Source organism: Suricata suricatta, chromosome 2, assembly GCF_006229205.1.
Source record: "Suricata suricatta isolate VVHF042 chromosome 2, meerkat_22Aug2017_6uvM2_HiC, whole genome shotgun sequence".
Taxonomy (NCBI): domain Eukaryota; kingdom Metazoa; phylum Chordata; class Mammalia; order Carnivora; family Herpestidae; genus Suricata; species Suricata suricatta.
The window spans coordinates 143,536,421-143,561,638 of NC_043701.1; the positions used below are offsets into that span (position 1 = coordinate 143,536,421).

The 25,218-nt window shown below is 48.1% G+C and overlaps 1 protein-coding gene and 1 long non-coding RNA gene across 2 annotated transcripts; both read left to right on the forward strand.

The window, feature by feature from the left end:
• Positions 1-1,115: 1,115 nt before the first annotated feature.
• LOC115272726 lies at positions 1,116-5,674 on the forward strand. Its single transcript, XR_003900428.1, has 2 exons — positions 1,116-1,425; positions 3,976-5,674. It is a non-coding gene; the product is annotated as an uncharacterized LOC115272726 (long non-coding RNA).
• Positions 5,675-8,474: 2,800 nt separating this feature from the next.
• C2H10orf99 (chromosome 2 C10orf99 homolog) lies at positions 8,475-16,802 on the forward strand. Its single transcript, XM_029915720.1, has 3 exons — positions 8,475-8,650; positions 10,305-10,394; positions 16,544-16,802. Exons 1-3 carry the CDS (start codon positions 8,581-8,583, stop codon positions 16,627-16,629), a joined length of 246 nt encoding a protein of 81 aa, XP_029771580.1. The 5' UTR covers positions 8,475-8,580; the 3' UTR covers positions 16,630-16,802.
• The last annotated feature ends 8,416 nt before the right edge of the window (positions 16,803-25,218 follow it).

Consider the following 25,218-nt stretch of genomic DNA (forward strand, 5'->3'; position numbering starts at 1 on the left):
GCACTATATATGGTTGTCCTGAGAAAAATCTTAAGTGCCAAGCTTCTGTTTTTTTCCCTTTTCTACGTTAGTCCCTGAACAATGTTTGTGTGATCTCAAAGGTCTTGTCTTCAGTCACATTTTAGAATCCAAAGTTTATATACCTATGTTTGGATGGTATCACACCAAACAAAATGCTATAATTTCAACAATGGGTATCAGACAGAAACTTATTTAGAAAAACAAGGTGTGTGAGTTTTATGTTTGTTTTTTGTTTTTAATTTATTTTTAGTTTATTATGGCACTTTTTCTGACTTTGCTAAGACAAGGAAGACTGTAGTATAAAAAGTGAGTTGTATAAAATGAGAATACTTACAAAATAAAAATATTATAATTTAAAACAATAACAAAATAATCACTAGTTCCGAGGCTCCATTAACATGCCATCAAGGTCTTTACTTCACATCTCTCACTGGGAAGAGTGAAGACCTACACATGGATAGGCTTTAGGCAAAAAAGAAAAGTATCTGTTTCTTGTGTTCTAAAACATCCCCTGAGGCGTTACAGGAGAACTGAGATATGTATTTGAAAATAATCACACATGGGGCATGTGGATGGCTCAGTTGGTTAAGCATCCGACTATTGATTTTAACTTAGATCATGATCTCACAGTGCAAGGAAATAGCATGGAGCCGGCCTTGGATTCTCTCTCTCTGCCCCTCCTCCCTCCAATAAAATAAACATTAAAATAATAATAATAATCACAAGGCATCTGGGTGGCTCAAGTATGCCAAGCATCTGATTTTAGCTCAGGTCATGATTTCCTTATTTGTGAGTTCAAGTCTCCTATCAGGTGGGCTTGAGCCCTGCTTCTGTGTGTGTGTCCGTGTGTCCGTCCTTCCCTCCCTTCCCTCCTTGCTCATTTGTACCCTCTCTCAAAAAAAAAAAATAAATAAAAAATAAGGCTCTTCTGGTTTGCTTCGGATGGTATCGTAAACATTCAGAAAACGAGTGTGGTGGGGCACCTGGTTAAGCTTGGTTAAGCATCTGACTCTCGATTTCAGCTCGGGTCATGATCTCATGGTTCACGGGCTTTGTGCGGACAGCATGGAGCCTGCTTGGAATTCCCTCTCTTTCTGCCCCTCTTCCACTTGCACACACGCTCTTTTTCAAAATACTAAAAAAAAGGACCAAAACATGAGTGTGGCTGGTACCATGCTGCCTGAACCCAGGGAAAAACCATCATGGGCCATTAGGATGAGTATTCTAAGTGAACAAACTTTTATGTTTCTAAGGTGTGCCAGAAGGAAGTGTTCCAAGACTAAACAATTGTTTCAGCACATAGTAAAGGCAGGAAAGTGTTTGACACAGCCTGAGTATGGTGAGAGAAAGAGAAGCATCGGAAGAAATGGCAGTTCCCTTGAAGCCTGATTTCCTACTTAACAGGTGTGTGTTCTGTGCTAGGACCTTGAACCCTTGAATGTTTTCTGTGTACCTGAAAATATTACAACATTGGAAGAAAGGCATGTTTCCTTTAAAATTGTTCATCTGGATAGAGGATGTGTGTCCATCTTCTTGAGACTGAGTGATACCCAAGATTTGTGTCATTCTGGTATGGTAGGAGGGTCCAGATATGCTGATAATTGCCAATATTCAATTGAATTGTTTGCTTATTGTATGCTAAGTCCTTTGCATAAATCATAACATTTTTTTGGGCTAGGTACTTGCTATCCTCATTTTGCCAGGGAGTAAGCTGAAGCCCACAAAAGTTCAATATCTGCACAAGGTCATATGCCTGGAAAGAAGGGTAGAGTTAAACATCTTAGTCAAGCTGGAAAGTTCGATGGATACCCCAGAGCTGAAATCCTGTTTGAGAATCAAAGGTGCTGTTGAGATTAGGTTGAGATTTTGCTAAAAATGCCTAAGAGTGTTAGAATTTTAGTGTTTATCAAAAGAGATTGGGTCCAGTATCTGAAGAATAATTGGTAATCATGTTTTACTTCCCCAGATCCTATTTCTTACATCTAGTACCAGAAACTCCTTTTCTCAATTGCCTGGTCAAACGATTTTTTTAAGGTCAGTGTAATCAGTAAGGTGGAGTCCTCCCTAAGTATACTCAGTTTAGCTAGCAGTCAGAATGAAAGTCATTTTTCAGAAAAGATGAAAGCTATGACCTTGAAGACTTGGCCTTTGGTGAAGGAGTTCAGGAAGCTGGAGAAAGTTCCCCCAGTGTTATTCAAAAATTGCAAAAGGAACATATTGTGCCAGAAGCAAAGATGAAATCAGAGGGGAAAGAGGGATTATAGGGGCCATTTTAGCCAGTTAGCCTGAGGGCCGGTTTGCAGGCTCTCCTCTTCTGCCTCAGCATTTTGTTTGGCCTCATTCTTAGCTTGTATTGCTTCCTCCCTGGTGGGGTGTCAGTGCTCCTAAGGGGCTGCTGAGGCAGGTGGTGGGAGTCTGTATCGCAGCCTCATTGGATCTAGAAATAGAGAATTGATATTTTCTAGCAGGACTAAATTAACATTCTTGCTCACACATGAGCACACAAGTTTAGGAACAGTTTTTGACAATTTAAGACAAATGCTTTCCACTGAGTGCTTCGTAAAAGCGGCCCGATCACCTGTACAGGTCAGTGAGCCACCACCGTGCTAGCTTTCCCTGTATGTGGACCGCCTGGGCTGCTCACCTGTGTGCCCCAGAGTTTAACACAGCATCACCGAGCTGCATGAAACAGGGTCAGGGGTTAACTTCATAGGAAGGGTGTTCTGTGTTTTAATTTTTACATATTAGTCATATTATCTCAATTCAAAGAGGTATTTTGCACTTCATTTCTGAGTTTCATGGGCTTTTTGCAAAACTAAATTATTTTAAAATCAATAGTATTTTAGAATAAAGCATATGTTATTTTCTAGTAGTTGGTTTTCCCATTTCTAATAGTTCGTTGTCCTTTAAGAACAGTTAACTGAAAGATTATGTTTCCATAATTGTAGCAACTTTTACTGCTGACTTAGAGGGAATCTTCCACCAGAGGATACAGACTAGCTCCACCCAGTTATGTAAGTCATGCAGGTTGAACGGACTGATTTCCCAGCAATGCAGACATGACTCCAAAGCAGGAGGACCCGTGAGAGTTGAGAAAGCATTAGTGGTGTGGTGTGATCTGACTTCATAAAGGAGAGCAAGGGATTTGATAGATTTGTTCAGATTGCTGCTCTGAAGGAATGAACTCCACACCAACTGTGGGGAGAAACAAAGATGGATGAGAAACTTTATGCCTTGGCCTCATAGCTGGGCTTAAAAGTCTGTAAAACCGCATCTGATGGACAGAAGCAGTGGGTAGTAGCCAGGAGAGAGCTGATGGTGAGGGAAGGCCACTGGCCCTGCTGACCTTTGCACGGTGAGTGTTGGAGGCAGAAGGTCTCTGGTGGGGAATTCAGGGCCCAAACACAAGCCACTCTTCTAAAAGATTAAGTCAACAGTGCCCTGTATTAGGTACCATGTAGTTTAAATATGAGAAATAGCAACAAACAAATGACGCAAGGTAATTGTGAAGTCATTATCTAGAAACGACAAAAACATCATCCAGACTAATCGCTACAGGAGTTCAGAGAAAGGGGGCAGTTGTGTGAGTGCCCACAGGAATGTAGGTGTCCGCTAGGTGCCTGGAGGAGGCCCCTTGCTTCTGAGGGAAGGGGGCTGGCTGTCTCGGCGGCCCCAGCATGCAGCAGCATGGGAGGTACCCAGCCTGCTTGCTGGGAACCCAGCCCACTCCACTCGGAAGCCAGACGTGTGTGACTCTGCAAACCCCTTGCCACACTGGGTGCCTCAGAAAAGATGAGAGTATGGTCACCTACTTCATTTAAGTACAAGAGTCATGTACAAAGAAGTTGGAGAAATCATGACAAGATTTTCACGTGTTAATTCTGAGTAGGAAAAAAAATGGCATCTTTGTCAAAATAGCTGCTCTTAAGCCTTTTTTTTTTTTTTTTTCAAAAGGAAAGTACATATGGAAAGAAAGTACATTGGAACACCTTAAAAGAAGCTTTTCAGATTTTAGGAACTTAGTGGAAAGACTCAGAAAGCAGAACATCTCTCCACCCTGTGGCCTTCGGCACATGTCCTCTCAGATGAGCTGGACCCAGAGCCTTCAGGGTCCCTGTGGCCCTGACGCTGCATCTGCCACAACAGGCGTGAGGCTGGGGCCGGGATGATGGGCTCCAGCTGCACCTCGAACATCCGCCCTTTCCCGGTGGTGCTGGATGTGGGGATGAGAGCACGGGAAGGTGACACACCTCTTCTGGGAAGCCTGCTGCCAAACCTGCAAGGCCCAGAGCAGACACTGACAAACAGGATCCATCCCAACTGCGGCTCTGCAGCTCTAAGCACTGGCAAAAGTGGACAACCTTGGCATTGCCCTTCCTCCCTGCTGCCCAAGTCTCTCGCAATTGCTTGCCCAGTCCTCACCCTCTTGGTCAAGCTTCACGTTTGTAATGGGCCTGTTGTCAGTCATTTAGACCTGAATTTAAGTGTTTTTTTTTTAATCTGAATTGAAGCAAGAAAAGACAACCATTGTTCTGCATTTAAAAAGCATCATACATCCTTGAACACAAGCGGAAGGCTGGTATTGTTTTGGAGACCAGATGCTGTCAACAAAGGGAAGGAAATCTAGGCACCTGCCTTATGGGAACGGTCCACCTAATCTAACAGTTATTTTCATGTAGCACGACACTTTAGCATTACCCCCTCATCCAAAGAATCCGTTTCTCTCCAGCTTCAGCTACTCTTTTACTAAGGAACAGAGAAATTGAGCAATTTGTCCAGGTTCGCAGAGGCTAAACGTGGCAGAGCTCTGGTTAGAGCATGGACCCCAAGGCTCTAGAGTATAGGGGAGGTAGGAAGACAGAAATTGCAGAGAGGGGTCCTGAGTCCCCTGCTCCAGGCTGAAACCGTGGGGTGGGTCTGAGGTGATGGGGGTAAAAGGCCCGGAACTTCAGAGACAGACATGAAAGCAGCCAAAGGATTTTACCCATCAGGCGGTGGCCTCACAGGTATTCTAGTACTCACGTGAGTGGCCACGGCATAAAGAAAAAAAGACCTTGCCTTCTAGTTTCCCCACGTGCCTTTGTGGTGTGGAGAGGGTGACATTCCAGCATGACTCCCATGGAGGAGCCCCAGGCCTGCGGGCGGCCACCGTGGTGAGGCAGGGTAGCCCACCCCAGAGAAGAGAGGACAGTGGGTAGAAGTATGGCATCGGTGAGAACCCAGGGGACCAGTGAGGGCAGAGGTAGAAAGAACACTCCCTGGATTTACCAGTCTTATTCCACTAGCAAGAGGCAGTGAGTTGGAGGCTTATGAGGAAGTTCAGATTAACTGTAAGAAATAGAGCTATTAGTTTATTGTACAATATGGGGGTGGCAGGTAAGTGAAATAGCAATGTGGGTTAAACTATTCATGAGCTCTTATGGAACCATTAGGGAAAAACCTCAGCTTGACTCAGGCCGAGCTGGATCCAGGTGAGAATTGCCATGAGTGTTTTCCTGAGGGGAAAGAAAACCTTGCTCTCCCCTGTTGCAAGGCCTGCCTCCCTGGGGCTGGTGGGGGGAGGATTAAGCTGAGCGATCACTCCAGGATCTGGCTCCTCCCTCTATTGTAAACTGATCTGCAATTTGCTAAGCAAATAAAGGAGTGAAAGTCATTTCTGATCAATTACAGGATTCATAAAACACCTTTGGAAAAAGTAGCGTGACAGCCAAGAGTAAAGGGTGGGACACAGGCCAAAAATGTTCTACCTGTAAAGGGTGGGGATGCTTCAGGCATTTTCCTAATTGGGCTTAGAAATCACAAATTCGACTTGAAAATTTTTTCTTCCTTGTAAATTTCCTTGTGTTGGACATGTCTCTGGAGACTTCTCAGGAAGGCTTCCAAGTGTTTCAAAATCATCTTTAGATGATTTATTCAAAGCCTCAAATCTTATTTTTTGTGCCCAAACTGAATATGCTTAAAACTAACAGGTGCTCTTGTTAAAATGCTTCTCATTTTCACTTCTCACAACCCAACATGAGATTTCAAATATTCTAAAGAGCCAGAGGTGTTTCTTCCTTTTTTAAAGTAAGAAGTTGACAACTATCTTTGAAATGTTAAAAAAAGCAGGTGAAAATTTGTGTGCAGTGATGGTCTCTAGGGAGTGGAGTTTTGGAGGAAACTGATAGTTTATGCCTGGTGTTATTTAAATTAGTGCAGGCATAGATTTCTTCAGTAATTTCTCATAAGCATTCAAAAAGCAGAGTGGAATTCTGACATCTGAATGTACTCCTCCTGTTTAAACATACGGTCCCAGGGACACCTGCAAATCTGTGAATCATATGTGGGAGTGGCTAAGGACCAGAGGCCTAGAGACAGCCAGTTCTGCTGGCCCTTAGCTGTGCAGTAGCTACCCTTACAGCTCTGATCTGTGGTGAGAAAAACAGTTGAGAACCTAACATCTGTTTCTGACTCCACGGCTGAGTGGCAGAGTCCTGAGCAATCGACAAATCTCCCTCTTCGCTGAAAGTCTAATTTCTCCACCATTGCTAAGCAGTTAGAGTTCAGATTTGGCCTAATCCTTTGTCCCCTTTGGCAGATAGTTTGCTCTTTTCTCCTCTGATATCAGTTTGCCAGAAGCAAAGAGGAACCATGCCAATGCAAAGACAGCAGGTAACAGGTGAGTGGTAGTCAAAGGTAAACTGTTGACCAACTCGTTGGTGACGCCCCCAAATGACCTCACATAAAAATAAGTAAAACAGTGGCATTAGTCCTTGATGTGGACCATGGGTGCAATCCTAATAGGAAGCATCATTAGGAAACTGTGCTGATTTTATGGACCAGTAACATGCCGTCTGAGAGCAGTGTGCTGGCTGTCAAATGCAACCTGAAGGCAAGTCCCGTCCTCTTCCTGCCCTTTCCAAAAGAGTCTCTCATAAGGCACCTGGAGGCCCCCCGGGTCTTCCCGATCACACCCTCTGTTACAGACTCTGCATGCTCAGCACAGGCGTCAGGATTCAGAACACAGCTTTGGAAAGGGAATCAGGCAGAGTTGACTAACATGACACAACATAAACCCAGTTCATAAGCCCAGCGGCCCAACCCGTTTCTTTGTATGGATTGCTTTTATAGTTCTTGTAAATGCATAAAAGCTGACTTTAATTTTTTTTTGAGAGAGAGACAGAGACAGTGTGAGCAGGGGAGGGTCAGAGAGAGAGGGAGATACAGAATCTGAAGCAGGCTGCAGGCTCTGAGCTGTCAGCACAGAGCCTGATGCAGGGCTCGAACCCACAAACCATGAGATCATGACCTGAGCTGAAGTCGGACACTCAACTGACTGAGCCACCCAGGTACCCCCATAAAAGCTGACTTTAAAAGGATCTCCCCAACCACGGATTTGCTCACCAAGTTGTCCAAACACTTGGTCTAAATTGTATCTCTTAATCTCTAGCAAGAGAGGAAGGCCTGTGGAGTGCACTGTTGGCCAGTCTTGGGAAGCAGGGAATGTCTGAATTGACTGCCGGGAACCAGCAAGATCCTGGGGGAGCTGAACCAGATACTGGCATCTTCCCATGTGCTCTTTGAAGCTGGAAACCAGATAGGCAGTTGGCTAGAAGGGCACACTCATGAAGGACAGACGGCCATGACACCACAGGGGCAAACACAAATTCTGAGTATCTGCATGGCTTGCCTCTACCAACAGAAGCTCCCTGAGGCCAGGCCCAGTGTCTACCATGTCACCTGGGCCAAGCACATGAACTAGCCCACAGAATATGTTCAGTGAGTAGGTGACGAGCAGCCTTCTGCACCCACTGGCAGATTCTTCCCCTATGGCCACCCTTGTGAGATGTTTGCTTCCTCCACACATTTGCTCACGCTGATCCTGTACCTGAAGTACCCTTTCCTTTCATCATGCACATCCATCGAGGTCCAGCCCCACCTACTTAACAGCTTTATCAATATCTACTGTGTCGCACACGGCCTCTCACATGCCCTCGCTCACACTTGAACCCATTTCACAGATGGGAAGCAGACTCAGAAGCATTCAATGGCAAGTTCCAAGGTCACACTGCTGATATGTCCTATGCAAAGCAAGAACTCAAACCCACGCCATCTGCTTCCAGGCTCTCTGCTCCCTACATTTCACCAATTGCTTAGAAGTCCTCCCTGAGGCTTTGCAGAGTTTTATTGTCCTCCTGTCACATCTTAGGAATGAGCAGGAAGATCTGTGTGATGGCATTATTACTGACACTAAAAGTTAACGTTCAACACTGGGAAGTGGCCCTTACCTGGCAGAGGTTTGCCAGTCTGACCACTGAGACCAGCTCTGGGAGCTCCCGGGGTTGGGCATTTATAGCTCTGTGTGTTACAGTTCACTAAATACTCTTAACTTGTCAAAAGCTGGTTTTTTCCTCTTGGGAGCGGCTGGCTCTACCCTTTATGAGAATTACAGAGCTGCTGGTGCCCTGCCCATTGGGAAACACCTCACTCTGTCACTCTATAAATGTCTGAGGTGGCCCCAAGGGAGGACTTGAGCCTCACAGCTGTCTCCTCAGGACGTGAAGTTCCCAGCACTCCGCCATGAGGTTGGCAGTCCTCTCCAGGTTGTTCTGCATCTTGCTCCTCTGCTTCTCCATCTTCTCCGTGGAAGGTATGGCTGTCCCCCCAGGGGGGTGGGTCCTGAGCTGGGAATGCAGGGCCTGGGAAGGTTGGAATCAGAAAATATTGGAGGGCAGGCCCCTGCAGGCAGTTCTGGGCCTGGGAAGACAGGCTCTCACTCCTGAATCTGTAGCATGTCTGTGCACCGTGGCAGCACCAAGGGGTGGCCTGGGAACCTTAGACCCCACGATCTCCATCCACAGCCCCTGCTCCCCCAAACCCACACACCAGCTATGTGAAGGTGATGTGTGTACCATGCAAACGTGCAACCTCCTGGCAACATGGATTCTTGGACCTAAGTCTACCTAGCTAGAAATTCTAGAGCCACTCTCCTGTACTTGTATCATGCCTGCAGTGTGGTACAACTTGCGCTGAGTGAAGGAATGCGTTAATTGGTAGACTGAGTCTGAACATCCCAGCAAACAGCTGCAGCAGATGAGTCTTGCGTGGTGGCCGTGGGCGGAGGGACATGTGTGCATATGTTTGGAAGTGGGGGAGATGTTCCCTGCACCTCTGTGGATATGAATATTTGGGGCTCTTGCCTCCTTTCATTCAGGTAGCTATTTTGAACTTTCTCTCTTGCCCAACTCTCTAGACACTGCCTACTTTTATTATTTTTTAAAGCAATTATGGTTATTTTAACATTTATTGGAGTTGGGAGTACAGACATATTATAGACGGGGGTGAAAAACACCCATACCTTTCTTTATGACTCAAGAATCGTCATGTTCAACATTTTATTTCTTTTCAACATTGCAGAGAAGCATTTTTGGTAATTGATATATCTCTATATGTGCAACATTGTATATTTTTAAAATCACTGTATTATTATATAATCACCAAAAATACTTATTATTGAAATCATTCTGGAAGCATTTACACCAGAGTGTCAACAGCAATCATCTCTGAGCAGGAGGATGATAGGAAGTATTTGTTTTCTGAAGTTTCTGCAGTGAACATTGCTGCATGTGTAATACAGAAAACAGTGATTAGAATTCCTCATAAACACAGTCCAAAGCAGTGCAATTTATCAGACCCCTAATTTGGGGGCATGTTAGACGTTGCCACTGTTACCTTACTGACAATTCAATGAATATGAATACCTTTCCCAGTAAAGTTTCTAACACATATAGGAACACCTCTGGCATATTCTCCAAATAGTGTTATTTAAGTAATATTTTTAGGTGTAACTTGCCATCAAGTGAATGTGCTATGATGAATTTCATGCTTAGACATTTAGACGGTTCATAATTTTGCACTAGCTTAAGTATGTGGTAAAAGCATATGTATATAAAACATTCCTTATATTTAAGATTATTTTTTAGGCTAGATTGCCAAAGGGAGAATACTATGTCAAAAGGCACAGACACTTTGACTGAGGCTGCTGTGTTTTGGACAGGGACGTGAGGAAGACAGTATCTACCCACAATGACTTCGTTATTTCTGAAAAATAAATCACCTCCAGACCCACCCCTTCCCCAGGCACTCCCACAGCCTGGCTCATCGTGAGTTTCCTTGAATACATATTCCTGACCTTTATACCTTGAGAATGGAGGCTCTCTCAACTCATTGGTACACAGATCCAACCTCATGGCGTCCCGAAACACACTAAGGAAGGGTCTCCGCCCCTCTGTGTCTACCCTCAGGGAGAAGGCATTCTAGGCATCTCGCCAAGCCCAGGAAAAGCAAGCTCTGCTGCTCCCGAGTTCCTAGTCCTGGCCTGACCACCCAGAAAGGTAAGCACCCTTGTCCAGATGGTAAGAAGAGGCTCTGGGGAGGCCATGGGACAGGCCGTATATATGGATCAGCCCTCACCTGTGCCTGGCAAGGAGGGGCCACAACAGATGTGATCTTGGCCTCATAGAGCTTCCGATCTAGTGCAGGAAAACGACCCCCCAAATTAATCATTTTGAACTGAATATGTTCTGTCAAGAGAAGAACAGGATGCAGTTAGAAAATGGTACGGGGAACACCTCCCACCCAGGGTGGAGGCCACGTTTGAGACCTGAAAAAAGGCAGGGAGACAGAGGGGAGGGTTCCGGCAGGGGAAGAAACAGACATGGAGGCCTGAGATGGGCAAGAGGAAGCCACGGAAGACAGAGAGGCTGGTGGGTAGGAAGGTGTTCATGGAAGCTATTACCCAAGGTGGGGCTGGCCTTGTGAGCTGCCACATGAGGAAAGGGGACCAGAGATGTAGCCAGGCAGCATGAGTCCCAGGAGCCAGGCTGGAGGTGCAAAGCCAGGGTGAGGCCTGGAGGAACAAGACTGCCCTCTCCCACAAGGCCCCGGGGGCCCCCCAGCTGGTAAGGGAGACAGGTCCAAAGGAGGTTGCAGGCTCCCAGCTCCCAGCACCAGCCCAGGCTGAGGGCCAGCTGGTGCATGATCACCTGGCCCAGGTGTGAAGTTAGCACTAGCAGACTTCTGCAGGCCTTGGGTAGGAGGGCCCCACAGCCTGGGGCAGGCAGAGCCCCCAGGGAAAGCTGCAGAGCCTAGAACCAGCCAGACTTGACACTAACCCAGGGCTCCTGTCTCCAACTATCCACAGCTAAGGCCCTTCCCAGGGGTCTGAGAAGGACCCAGTCCTGCTGGTTCCTCTGGGACCATGGACCAGGGAGACCACGACCAGAGCCAAATCCTCCAACACCCACCCCCCCCCCCACCCAATGCTACCAACTACCGAGAGTCCTGTACACAAGGGAGAGCTTGGATATGAAGGAGAGGGAGGGAGAGAGACAGCACTACTTAGCTCCGGGCCACCTCTCTGGAGAGGTTGACAGCCCCTCCCTCCAGACAGGCATCACATCCAGCTGTGGTAAAAATAACCCATCCTCACACACCGCACCCAAGTGTGAAGCACCCGCTTGGGAAAGGTGAGAGGAAGGGCACTGTCTGGCTGACTGCAGCTCGCTCTCCTTTTGAGGCCCCAGCCTGGTGAAGGAGGAGGAGTGTTTCCATGAAAGAAGTAAGGCAAAGCCTAGGGAAGGGAGAGGTGGAGTCCCTCCCTGCGGAGTGAGTCTGTCCCCAAACCCCTCCCCGGCATGGATGCACTCACAGGAAGTAAAAAGATGTTAAGGATGTGCATGTGCGCGCACACACACACACACACACACACACACACACACACACGCATACGCAGATCCTGGGAAACACGGGGCCAGGTTAACTCCTTGTGCCCAGTACAAGGGCAGCTGTTTTGTTAGTCACTCAATGCTTTAGAATAATCAAGGTGCATGGATTCCATGTTGACTCTGGATTCCTTTCAGTGTACATACATATTTTTAATTCCGTTGTTGAAATTTGCAAACAACTTAGAACAAAAAGAGAAAAACTTTTTTATTGGGTCCTTGTTATACAATCTCATTTAAATCGTTGGAACCACATCAAGGAAGCATTTTCACCATTTTACAGACTGAGAAACTGAGGCTCAGAAAGACTCTGAGGCAGAGCCAGGAGCCCGTATCTGTTCTACTTCTTTCCACTACGATAAACTGCCTCCTCTGTAGAGAGCAGGTGTCCTGCAGCCTGCTGATGAAGACAGGCGCATTTCTAAGACCTCAGACTTCCCCAGAGCAAAGCACCATCTGGGTTGGAATCCCAGCTCCACCACCTGCTAGCTGTGTGCCCTTGAGCAGGTTGCCCTCCTCTGCTCAGCCTCAGTCTCCTCACCTGTGAAAGGGTCTGATCATAGACTCTACCTTGCCAGGCTATGGTAAGGAGTCAGAGAAGTCATGACTATAACCAGGCATTACCCCCATGAACATGCCTGCTGAGGAAGTCAGAGCCTTGCCAGGATGCCTGAAGCAGGAGGCCAGTGATTTCAACCCTGAAAACCAAGGCAGGTGTCTTCTTGCCCGGGCTTGATGGTTCCGCCCACCATTTACCAGGCCTGACCCTCGGGCCCTGTCATCAACAGCAGAGAGGCTGGGTGTGCCAAACTCTGGGAACGCGGCCTCTGTACTCTGGTCCTCTGACGTATAAGAGTGTCTGCACAACTGTCCAAAGAGAAAATAACCAAGGGTGCCTAGAGGATGTCCCTGAGCTGACAACACCAGTTATGACACTCACATGCCAGTGTGAGGACTCTTCAATGTAAAGTGTCTTTCCTGAGCTTTGCTTTACACCTAAGTGTAGTGTTAGGCCCTTGGGGATGACAGGATGTGGCTGGCACAGGACTCGGGGTCCGTTAGCCAAAACCATCACCAAAAGTTGCCAGAGTCCAGCTCCAGCAGGTCCAGGGGTCCCTGAAAGGATGGACAGTGTCGGCACAAGAGAGTGATGAGAGAGCCACACGTTTCTTTCTTGGTCACCAGGCAGGCATCTCTGTTCAGTCTGCTTTGGTGTCTTTTTTATTGGTTAAGCAATAACATGACATCAGAAAATAAAAATTGACAGTTTCTAACTCTTAGTGATAAGGTGCTTTAAACATCAAAGGTGTACAGAAACAAGTTTTACAGAAATATTTTTGTAGAACCATCCCAATTTATTTTTGGCATCAGTCCCCAAGATTAAGAAAGTAACAAACCTATCTTATTTTGTATGGGTTGGTTTGGGGGCAATAATTATGACTTTGTTTTTATTTAACAAGTTATAACCAAGTCATGTAATACACTTACAGTAAGGTTAAGTAAATTTTACAACCAAGAGAATGGCAAGATGTTTTTAGTAAAAAACAGGATAATATACATATCATTTAAGTTAGTAACGCTAAAATTAAAACAGGTTAAATTGTATATAGATAGGCTGGGAGTTATTTTATCTAGCTCATTAACCATGAGAGAAAGAATGTTTGTTAACAAGTTGCTAGAGAAAGCCCTTTCCTTGATGTAAGCATAATGGGGGCCCTGTGTGTGTTGACCTTGCACCTGGGTTTTTAATTTTTATCCATCCTCATAGCTGAAGTCAGTACAAAGGAGGGTAGTTGTGGCTCCAATTAGCAAAGGTATATGCAGCAACTTATGTCCGGTCCTTGTCTGTTTCTTATCTCTAAGTTAGGCTCTTCTTTTCTGGGCCAGAGTTAATTGTAACTCTTGTGTTCTTAGCCCCCCTTATGTTTTGGGTCTGCAAAACTCCTTAGAAGAGTTTTTGTCAAATATTCATGTTTTGATCCAAAATCAAAATGCAGGGACAGGAAAATGCCTTTTCTTATGCGGTAACTGTGTGGGAAATATCGGCCTGATTTGGAACATTGAGAGGCCTCATCAACAGCAACAGGCTTAATTTCACATGAGCAGTAGTAGCAGAATGAGATATCAGTTTCGCCTCTCATGGCAGGAGCCATGCAAACGTCTGCCATTTCCTTTTGTGATCATGTCATACAGCAAGGCCAATGCGACTCCCAGCAAAAAGTCATTGAGCTGAATTTACCACATTTACCAGTTTGCTAAACAAAGCTTTCTCCAAAGTATTGGAAAAGCTTTTTATCAATCTGTATAGTGGCATGTCATAGCAGCATATTTTTGTAATGATGTGTTCAATTTGTTAACTCCGTTAGCGCTGGACAGGCATCAAGCTTAGGCTGGGGGCAGAATAACAGACCCCACCTGGGACCTCTGTCAGGTCTCCCTTTTTCCAGGTGTCCTGAGGTTGTCGGTGAGGAAGCTCTTGGGCAAGACTGGGGAGGTCTTATTTGAAGACCCCTGGAGTCTGGCAGATTCCCTGCCCCTCCCACAGGCTTCCTGGGACTTAAGAGCTCTGTGCCACCCTCCTTGTTTTGAAGACAAGCAAAATTACTTGACCCACAGTGGGAGGTGGGGTCAAAGGGGCCCAGAGAGATTCCTCCCCCACCATGGGGTTGTCCGTGTCTTCAGAAAGGGACCCAGACTACAGAGACAAAGACTACCCATTGAAGACCACCAGTGCAATGACTTGAGGGTTTTGGCAGCTTTGCATGACACCTGGGTTGACATAGGGCCAGTACAATGGACCCTGGAAGGGAAGAGGTGAAGAGGATGCCCCACACATCCTGTTCAGTGGACCAATCAAAGGGTCTCATATCAGTAGCCTTTCTCCTCAGATTTATATCCATTAGCCATGGCTGCATAACAAAACACTCCCAACTTCGGTGGCCCAAGCTACCAGTATTTCTTATTTTTCACGAATCTACAGGTCAGCTGAACAGTTCACCTATTAGCTGGCCTCATGTATTCTTCCAGGGGTTGGAGACACCATTTGCTGATCTTGGCTGGGCTCTCTCACAGGTTTGGGGGCCAGTGGTCTGAAAGCCTAGAAGAGTCTCAGTTGGACAACTGGACTTTCTTCCACATGGTCTCACATCTTCCCACAGGCCAGCCCAAACTTCTTCACAGAAGCTGTATGGTTCCACCTATGTGAGCGAAAGCACCTCAGCACCTCAGAACTGGCCCGCCTTTACCTGCACGGCATTCCGTTAGACAAAGCCCGTCACCAGGGCAGTTCAGATTGAAGGGACGGAGAAATAGACCCCATATTTTGGTGGAAGGAGCTACAAAGTCACACTGCAAAACCAGGGTGGAAAATTGTGACTATATTTTCAATAAGTCAGTATTTCTTGAAGGAGCCCAGAGAAGAGAGTCTGCAGGTGTGAGAGGGGTGGACAGGGGGTGCAAGCAGTGCTTAAACCATGGTCCTTCATCAAAAATGCTAGTGAAAACTTCTCACGACATGATATTAATAGAACAGAGTACTTTACACTGTATATTACTATGACTATTACTATTGGAAGACGAAAGCACTTTCAAATAGGAAGAAAAAAATACAAAGACAACTATGCCAGTATCAGCACTTATTTATGATTGAGACATGAAGCTATGGATAAATTATGATAATTAAGTTTATTTTTATAACTGGTGGTTATATAGCAATTATTGTCTAACACATCTGCTAACTCATTTAATCCTCACAGTCATTAAGAGTTAGATACTATTACTATCCCCATTTTTACAGATGAGGTGCCAAAGCACAGAAAGGTTAAGTGACTTGGTGAAGGTCACACAGCTAGTAAGTAAGTGGGAGAGCTGGGCTTTGAATCCAAACACTCGGGCTCCAGACTCTAACTATCACACCACTTTGCATACAGTAATGATCTGGAAACAGAAGGAGAAACAAAAAGAATAGTCTCATCACAGCAATTTAGTAATCTTCACTTTCATTTGTGTTTCTTTTATTTTTTTTCAAGCCACCATGTTTATCCAGTTTTTTTAATTGCACCTTATTTTTTCACTTTTAATATTACTGTTACATTGTGAGTGTTTTTCTTCCTCTTGCTACAGTCTTCATAATCACAGGATTTTATCACCATTAAACATTTCCATCATGAGGAGATACCATTACTAACTTACCGTTTCTCTATCATAGAATATTCAGATTGTTTCCAGAAATTGTTTTTCTGGTATTAAAAACAAAACTATGATGAATAGCTTAATGTGTGCCGGTTATTTTTTCTGGTGGATTATTCCTCCCGTAAATGGGACTGGTCTGTCAAGATGAAAACATAGCATTGAGACACACATTGCCTGCAACGTGCAGTCCAGGAGGAAATAGCCCGAGGGGTCCAAGGGCCTACTGGACCCTCCTACTGTGGCCATCAGAAGCAGGCCACCCAAACCCTAACTTTAGTGGACTCTTTTTGACAGAGCCAGTTTAGCACCCAAGCCGCCTTCTCTCCATCTTCTGCCAGCAAATCGGATTTCTCCCTGATGGGGCTGAAATAACCTGAGCTGGTCACATTTGCCATGAAGGACCCCTTCTGGGCCTCCAGGAAGGAGACAAGATCTGATTCTTGCCTTGATTTTTAAAAACACTTCGTGTCTAGAAATGAACCTTAATTGTGATCTCCCCTTTCTCCTCCCCCACTCTGCCTGCCTCTCTGGCTCTTGTCTTGTCGTCCCTGCCCATTGCTCCTTCCCAGTGCGCCACGTGAGGATCTGCAGACAGTGCAGCGTCAAGTCAGGGTCCCGTACTTGGGTGGTACCCGGGGCTCTCCCGCAAGTGTAATGCTGCTGGAACAAGGCTGGACACAGTTGAGATCCTCATGCCCAGTGCCTGAGGCACGAGAAGTCTCAGACTCTCCCAGAATGCTCCTCCTGAAGCTGGGGCTGATAGCAAAGATGCCAAGAGCCTTGGCCCATGGAAGCCTCTGCCCATGAACCATAAGCCTCCTAAAGATACAATACTCCTTCCATGCTCTGTTGGATTGTGCTCATGCTGCCTTTTAAAAAAGCCTGAGCCAGAATTTTCTGAAAACCACAACATGGATACAAAGGTCATTACTCTGGAATGCCTGTCTTGCTGTGTGGCCTCGGACAAGTCACTGAGCCTGTCTGGGTTCATGCTGGCTTCAGAGATGTAAAGTTCAGAGAACAAAAAACCCTCTAAGGAAGACCATCAGTCGCTGGCACCAGTGGGTTTCACAATCCTTTTCTACCTTCCAGGCAGTGAGCTGGGATGTTGAGGGGGCTTCACCTTAGTCAGCAAGAGCCCTTAGAAAGTTCCGGAATTCCAGATGCTAGTCCCAATCATGCCACCCACTCTCAGAGTTATTCAGGCTCAGCCTACCTGGTCTCTACAGTGCTGACAGTCAAGATTCCACTGTGACTTGTGACAGCTACAAATCCAGACAATTCTGAGCCTACTGTGGTGCAAGTAATGGGACCCCAAGAGAAGCAACCAAGACTGCAGAGGCTCAGGCATCCTGAGACACTCACAACCTCTAACTGTCCCACGTCCGATGGCCTCTGAAGGAACCGCTTCCTAACTTTCTGTGAGTCTGCTAGAAAGAAAAAATAACAAAAACAACAACAACAACAACAATAACAACAACAAAACCCTAAATAATAAATAAATAAATACACAAAATGTATGTGCAACATCCTCATTTAAGAAAGTCAGTGATGGGGGCGCCTGGGTGCCTCAGTCGGTTAAGCATCCAACTTGGGCTCAGGTCATGATCTCCCTGTTTGTGAGTTCGAGCCCCACATTGAGCTCTCTGCTATCAGCACCAGAGCCTGCTTCAGATACTCTGTCTCCCTCTCTCTCTGCCCCTCTCCCTCTCTCCCTTTCTCACTCTCAAAAATAAACATTTAAAACAACAACAAGAACAAGTCGGTGAACGGCGAGCCTGGAGTGGCTCAGTTGGTTAAGCATCCGACTCTTGGTTTCAGCTCAGGCCATAATCTCACAGTTCATGAGATTGAGCCCCGAATCAGGGCTGGCAGTGGGCAGCCTGCTTGGGATCCTCTCTCACCCTCTCTCTCTGCCCCTCCCCTGCTCTCACACAGTCTCTTTCTCAAAATAAATAAACTTTGAAAGAAAGGAAAGAAAGAAAGAAAGCAAGAAAGAAAGTCAGGGAATAGGCCCTGAGCCACAGCTTTCTGCTAGAGGAAACCTGGGCCCCGAAGCCTCTCCTGAAGGCCACTCCTTCATCACAGTAAAATCTAACTGGGAGAAGGCAGAGGGAGAACTTCTGACAGTGGCAAGGTTCTTGGTCTGACCCACCAGGATTCAAATCCCAGGCCTGCCCAGGATTGTCTGTGTGACCTTGGCAAGTCGGGTCCCTTTTTTGTAAGATGGAGAGCCCAGGACCCATTCAGTGGACCGACACGAGGCTCCAGCACCCAGGTGGATGTACAGTGCCCACAGAGGGCCTGGCACAAAGAGGAACATGGTTCGGGGAAGTCCCTGCCTTCCCTGCCCTCCCCTCAGGGCTACACTTCTGCCGGCAATGAGCTGGGGCTGTGGCTGAGAAGGAACAGATGGCCAGGCCTAAGAGGCTTATCTCTCAGGTAAAGCTCCCTTCTAATCTGGTTCTCCCCGGAAGGTGAGAAGCCCCTCCCCATGCGGCCCCACAGTCCATGTCTGCAAGCACCAGGCCCACTAGTTTCAGAAGTTCTCAGGCAGAGGGCTCTGAGGACAGCGGTCCCAGGGCAAGCCAGAGAGAGTCCTTACCTTGTCCTAGGCCAGACCTTTCAACGCTATTCAGAAGCTGCATTCGTGAGCTGGCTCATTCACTCACTCACTTGTTCCCAGGATTGGCAATGGTCAGACCTCACCAGCTTCTGAGGTTCAGACATGAACAGATACAGCATAAACAGAGAGCCGGGCACAGGAGAAGGAGAAAAGAGATGAGCTGATGCTTGGGCTGAATTATGGAAGGGTTCCAACTGGAGAAGCGTGTGTGTGTGTGTGTCTGTGTGTGTGTGTGTGTGTGTGTGTGTGCGCGCGCGCACGCGTGTGTGTTTGGATGAAGAAGAGGACCACCAAAGGCCAGGCAGAAGACGTGAGGGTCTGTGGAGAATTCACGGCAACTGGAGGGAATGCAGGCAGGAAGGGCTATGAGGAGGACATGGAATGAGCTGGAACTAAGGCAGGGCTGTGGGCAAGGCACAGAAGAAGAGGAATTTGAGGGGTTTCTGAGCCGCAGTGGAGTGGCCTTGTAGACTCGGTAGCTGGAGCTATGGAGACAAGTCCACGATAAACATTCCCGTGCTGTGTCAGACCCTCACCAGGAACGCCCTTGGCAAGGTGACCCACCCAGTTACTGGCAGTGTGACAGCTGACTGTTCCACATCCTTGTTCCCAATCCTTCTCCTCTCCATCGCCACCAAGCCCCTGGCCCCTACTACACACACAAACAGAAAAGCTAAAGAAAATACTTACATATAACTAAACACATGTACTTGAAAGTCAACCAGGAAAAACCATTCAGAGGTTGTGTGTCTGGCCCCTGAACCAAGTCTAGCCTTATGCTCAGGTAAGCACAAGTCCTAGGAGCCTCAGCTTCTTTGTCAGGTAGGAAAGACCAGTCATTCAATGTGCACAAATAAAAGGACACAGCAGGCTATTGGGAAAAGGAGGATGCTGGCTCTGTGGGGCAGGAATGCAGTTCCCACAGCTCTGAGCCACTGGGGTGCAGCAGACCAGCCTTGGGTAGGAAGGGCAGTGACTCCACAGGACCTTCCAGGGATGCCAGCCCCTCCAAACAGCCCAGACCGAAGGTGGGAGTCACAAAGAGGGGCTGAGGACTCTGTTCCCTTCCCTCCCCTGCTTCACCACCACCCCTCTCCCCTCCGCGCCCCCCAATCCCATCTCTCTTTCCTCTGGGAAGTAAGGGAAAGCCTGCAACACGTTCCCAGAGATGCCTGTGCAGAGCTAGAGGCTGGCCAAAGGCGAAAAACTTTCCTTCCCACTCACCTGTGGGATGTCACCTCCAAAAGTTACAACAAGAGATTTTAAATTTGGTGGAGAGAATTCACTCTCAAAAGGTAGACTGAGCCTATGGGGAAAGTCTGATGACTAAGGTGATTCAAGGCTATTGAGGATCCCATGAGGCTTCCAAACATCCAGAAGTGACTTCAATTTATAAAACTTTAATTCTTAGTTTGGTCTTATTTGACTCCCTAAGAACCTAGACTGATTGACAGCCTACACTAGTGTCATTAGAGAAAGTGTGCAGTCCCCATGGCAACGAAAAGGGCCCACACTCTGACTAGGTGGGACACGTGGTGTAGTTGACAGTGCACAAGCTTCACAGATTTGGGTTCAAGTGAGGGTTCTGTCATATGCCTATTGTGTGACATCAGGGAGGTCAGGGGACCTCCCAGAGCCCCAGATTCCCCACCTGTCACAGAGGCTGTCACAGAGAGCTGTCAGGGAGACTAAATGAGACCATGAGAAGCGCCTGGCTCTGAAATAGAAGCCAAATGGTGGTCACAGGACTGCTTCCAGCAAACTAGACGGATCCAGGCCTCTCCCCACTCCCTACCCCCATTCAAGATTAGGTTCTCCTGGACCCGTTTCATCTCCAGCTATCATCAAACCTCCAGGTGGGCACCACATGCACTTTACAGCCCTGTGTGGTCACCCATTCTGCTGATCCATCTCCGAGCTTATTTTTGGGTAAACCGTCCAGGGTAGACCACTTTCTGGAGCCTGCAGGGGCCGTGCCCTTGCTGGTTAGTGTTCACACAGGATCCCGCATGACTCCCCTGACTGGCTTCACAGCCATTTTCCCTGCTTTGGAAGCATCATAAACCTTCTAGGGTGTGAATGTGTGAATGGCTCTAGTCTGCTCCCCTTTGCCAGCAGCCTTGCACCGGGTGGACAGGTCCAGAGGCAATGGGCAGACTTGTTACCAACAGCCCCATCTCTGGAAACGGTCTTTGACTCATCTGTTGTTTAATCTGTCAGACTGCAACTGCCCCTCAAGATTTGCGAAGTGTGAACCAGAAGGTGGGAGGTGTCAAGTTACAAGACATCAGAACAGAAAAACAAGGTTCTTTCCACATCAAAATGCAGCCATTTTGTTTGTTCAACTCAACGTTTAAGTACATTGTGAATATGAACATGTATTCGTGTGCAGCAGTCTCCTTCACTGCCTGTTGTGTTTCACTCAGCCTTTTCACACATTTCAGCCTCCTGCTGGGCTCAGCAGACTTTTTAGCTTATACCCCTGGGCTACTCCAGTCTATCAACTTCAACTTGAGGATGGATGGAGGGGGGAGGGAGCATGTCAAGGCACGCAGACGATTAGTTGCTGACCACAACCAGGAACCAAGATATATGTCTTCATGTGTAGATACTGAAGAAATCTATGCATGAAATGGTCTCCTTCCTAAATGGTTTACAGCACTTTGGAGGAGACACCAAAGCAGACAGATTATAGTACTAAAGTCTTTTAAGGATCCTGTCAAGGTCCCAAGTAGGGACCAATTCCTCTTGGGGGCAGAAGATGGGGGGGGGGATCATTCTGGAGCAGAAGATATTCTTTGCTGTGTCCCCTACCTAGACTCAGCTGTGAGGTGGGCTGGATAGCAAAGCAGAGTACTGCAGAGTGCAAACAGGCACATCGGGGTGAAAGCTTCTGCCCGCCTGTGTGGGCGCCACAGTGACCAGAGCCAGCGTTACAACCCAGGAGGCTGAACCAGTGGGTTCTAGTACCAGCTAGCTGGGTACTGGGGGACAGGGGACAGCCCCAGACTCCTGCATAGGACCTTAGTTAGGGGGACAGGCAGGGCCTCAGACAGAGAGGGAGGACTCCCAGCTCCATGTCAGAGGAAATGGTGACAGCCACCTTATTTTTGTCTTGGACACAGCAAGGGGACACATGAAGGGGACATGTTTCAGAGTAGATAGTGTCTGGGGCTCCCCAGGCCTGCTGAGCTACTAGCTCCAGAGCCCACTGCTGTGGGAAGAGACTCCCAAATTCCAGCCAGGTGAGTACACCCAGGTCCACAACCACAGAGGACAATTGTCAGGACCTCACCTCAGCTGGGATAAATGGGACTTCACAGTCATGTCCAGAGAGGGTATATCCAGGCCTACCGGGATCCCCAGACCCTATGCCTTCATGCTCAGTACCAAATCCCACCCTGGACAGGGGCTTCCCTGTCATGAGCAGTCATTGTTCTGGAATTCAGCAACTGGACAGAACAGCTCAGGATGCCCAGTAGTGCAGCAGAGGTCAGTCTGCAACGTGGTCTTATCACAGACAGAGAAGAAGCAGGGTGCTAGAGACCTGTCCTTGTCCCCTCCTAGGTCAGGGTCCTTAGAAAGGGAGCCTGATAGCAGGCACCTGCTCTTCACCACATCCTCAGCACTAGGGGGAACCTGGAGAGCCTCCTGCCCAACATCTCTTGGTGTACGTGTGCATGTGCTGGGCAGGAATGTTTACAGAAGGAGATGGGAATGGACTCACACATAGAGGATACACATGCATGTGTGCAAATGGGACCAGAACTTGTGGGGGTGGCGTCCGTGTAAACATGTGTACATGAGCAAAGGCACCGTGGGTCAGCCCAATCAGGTAGCTCAGATAGGGGCAAAGAGGTTACAAGAGCTTGAGTTGGTGTGCTGGCAGACAGAGCTAGAACACACTTGCATGCCCAGGCAGGCAGCAACTTAAATCTTCATTTACTGACAGCTGGACCAGCGTTGTACATCTACCTGAGGAAATGCTGTCAGGACCTGACCTTGAGCTGAAATTGATTTGGTATTTCACAGCAGGTGCCATGGCTAGGAGGTGTTAGACAAGAGGGAGCTCATCACCCTACAGGGGTGATAGACATGTGGAAGACAAGGTGACATGTGTCCAGGATTGCCCAGGGTCTGCAGGTGAAGACCAACCCTCCTGTCTCACAGCAGGTGAGCCCTTCCCAGGTATGATGAACCGAGCCTTCCAAATAGCCTCCCATTCCTCTGCACTAAAGGTCAAGATCAGGGTCCACGCTGAGAACCTCTATGAGGAACTGCTCTTTTCCTAGGTTCTCAAATGCTTTGAAGACAGGGGCAGATTTAATGTGATCAGCCTGTCCCAGGTCATCTCAGACCTTCCTAGTTTTAGCACTGAATGTCCCACATCCCTGGAAACCCCCTCAGCCCCAGGAAAACCATTCTAGCATATCTGAGTCTGTACAACTGAAGGGCGGGAGTGGGCTCTTTAGGGGAAAAGAAGTATATTAAACTACAAACACAAAATTAACGCTATGGAAGGGACGTGTGAACAAGGGGCCCAGGAGCTGAGGCTTCAGTAGCTGCATGATCATCTTCCTCTGTTACAGAATGTTTCAGCTTTTTATGGAGCCAGCTGAAACTGGATGTGACTCTAGGCTCTGTACGTCACTGGCTGTGTGAGGTTTGGCAAGTGACTTACCCTCTCTGTGCTTTACTTCTTCTTTTCCAAAGCAGGAACAATCACACCAAAAGTTGTGCTGGTTACACAACATAATATGGGCGATCATCCCCCCAACACACAGCATGTGGAGGGACTACTTCACTATCTCTGTCCGGTGAAAGTCTGTTGACTGAGTGAACTGAGGAGAGAGAAGTCAAGGCACCAGAACCTCGTGATGAGGAGACACAGGAAAAGCTGGCTTTTCTCAGCACGCTGATAAGATGCTTGCTCCAGGAAACCCTGGCTCCGCCTCCAGCACAGCGGGTGATCTACAAAAAGCCCCAGTCTCCTCATCTCTAGGTAGGACCTGTGGAATGGCCGGCCTTGGGCTTGGCCTAGCATTTTGAGATCGAAAGATGCAGGAATATCTGTGCAATTTAAGGTGCATTTTCCAGCCAAGGGCTAAGCCTGAGAGGATTCAACAAGAAGGGTTCTGGTTAACGGGGCCTGAAAATAGTCCAATACTCTGGGAATACTGATTCATCCTCTTGTCCTGAATCCCTCAATGTTGCTAACAGTAGATCAAGGAGGTTTGGCCTTGGGGGTGGGGGTTGTTCTGCTCCTATGAAGGCTCCTGGGGAGTATCAAGACCCCAGCCGTGGAGGCCTCACCAGGAAGTACACAAAGGGGTCTCCTCTTTCTGTGGACACACCCCTCCAAAGCCATCCTGGTTGAGTGACAAAGCTTCAGCCTAAAGTGACCTCCCTGCACCCTCCATGAATAGAAGAGGGACAACCTGCTTCTCTAACTGAAGTCCAATGTCATAGCAAGAGAATGAGGGTCCAGCCCAGAGAACTCTCCCAACAACAAGAAGGCTCCTGAGCTTACCTGCTTTTCCTACTTATCAGCATCCAGGACCCTCATAGCAGTGCCCTGGCTTTGCCTAAATGTCCTTCAGGGATACAGGGCTCACTGCTCCTGGGGCAGTCGGTACCTCTGCTGGCCAGCTCTGTTAGCCAGTCTGTCCAGGATGGAGCTTGATTCTGTCTTGAAGCTGTTCACCCTTCCTTACAAGGCTTGAATGGGTCTGCTGCCTCTCCATGGTCACCCACTGGGCACTGGGGACAGGGAGTGAGGCCAGCCTGTTACCTGGTGACTTTCACCTTCCACCTTAGTGGAGACTTGTGTGCCCTGCCTGCTTGTGTGCCCTCCCTCCACATATGTGAACTCCCACTAGGGATCACAGTAGTGACCCCACCCACTGGGACAGCTGGCCTGGCCTAGGGGAGAGAGCCGGAAAGATCTGAGGGCCTGGTAACCCCTCCCCATCTGCTCCTTTCCCTTCCACAGCCCTCCCTCTCCCCACCCCAAGTCTTTAGAGGCACCATCCCAGGAGCCTGTTTGCCCTTGGAGGGCAGCCCCACCCTCAACCGATCCACCCGCTTTTCTCCCCTGCTCATTCCTCTTCTACGGAGGGATCCCTCAAGTCCCAGGCTGGGCTGTTCCCTGCCTGCCTCTGTTCTACAGCCTGGAACGTTCAGGCCCAGAGAATGACAAACTCCCCTCAAAGTCACAGTGGAAGTTAATGAAAAGGGAAAACTCCAGCAGAGCCCATGCCCTCCAGAACTTGGGGACCGCGAGAAGCCCTAGCTTCCAGTGCCCTGCTCAGGGCCATCTAGGGGAAGACACCTAGCCCCTGCCCCAGGACTCCCAGTTGCAGAGCTGGGGACCCCTTGGCGCCTGCGCTCCGGACCTGAGCGAGGGGGGCGTGGTAGGAAGAGGAGCTCGCAGTGACCCCACTCGGCCCGCCGGCGGCTGGGAACCAGTTCTCAGAGCTCATATCTCACTAATTGGTCTTTTCTGGCAGCCGGCGGGTGCGCTCCAGCTGCGCGGAGCCGAGCGGTGTCATCCGCTTAGCGCCCTCGCGCCACCCAGCGCTCCCGCCCCGCGCCCCTCCCGCCGCCGCCCCCGCTGTC

Coding starts and splice junctions, on each gene's coding strand:
- C2H10orf99 (XM_029915720.1), top strand. CDS start 8,581: ATGAGGTTGGCAGTCCTCTCCAGGTTGTTCTGCATCTTGCTCCTCTGC. Junction 8,651..10,304: donor CTCCATCTTCTCCGTGGAAG/GTATGGCTGTCC, acceptor GTCTACCCTCAG/GGAGAAGGCATTCTAGGCAT. Junction 10,395..16,543: donor TGGCCTGACCACCCAGAAAG/GTAAGCACCCTT, acceptor GCTCCTTCCCAG/TGCGCCACGTGAGGATCTGC.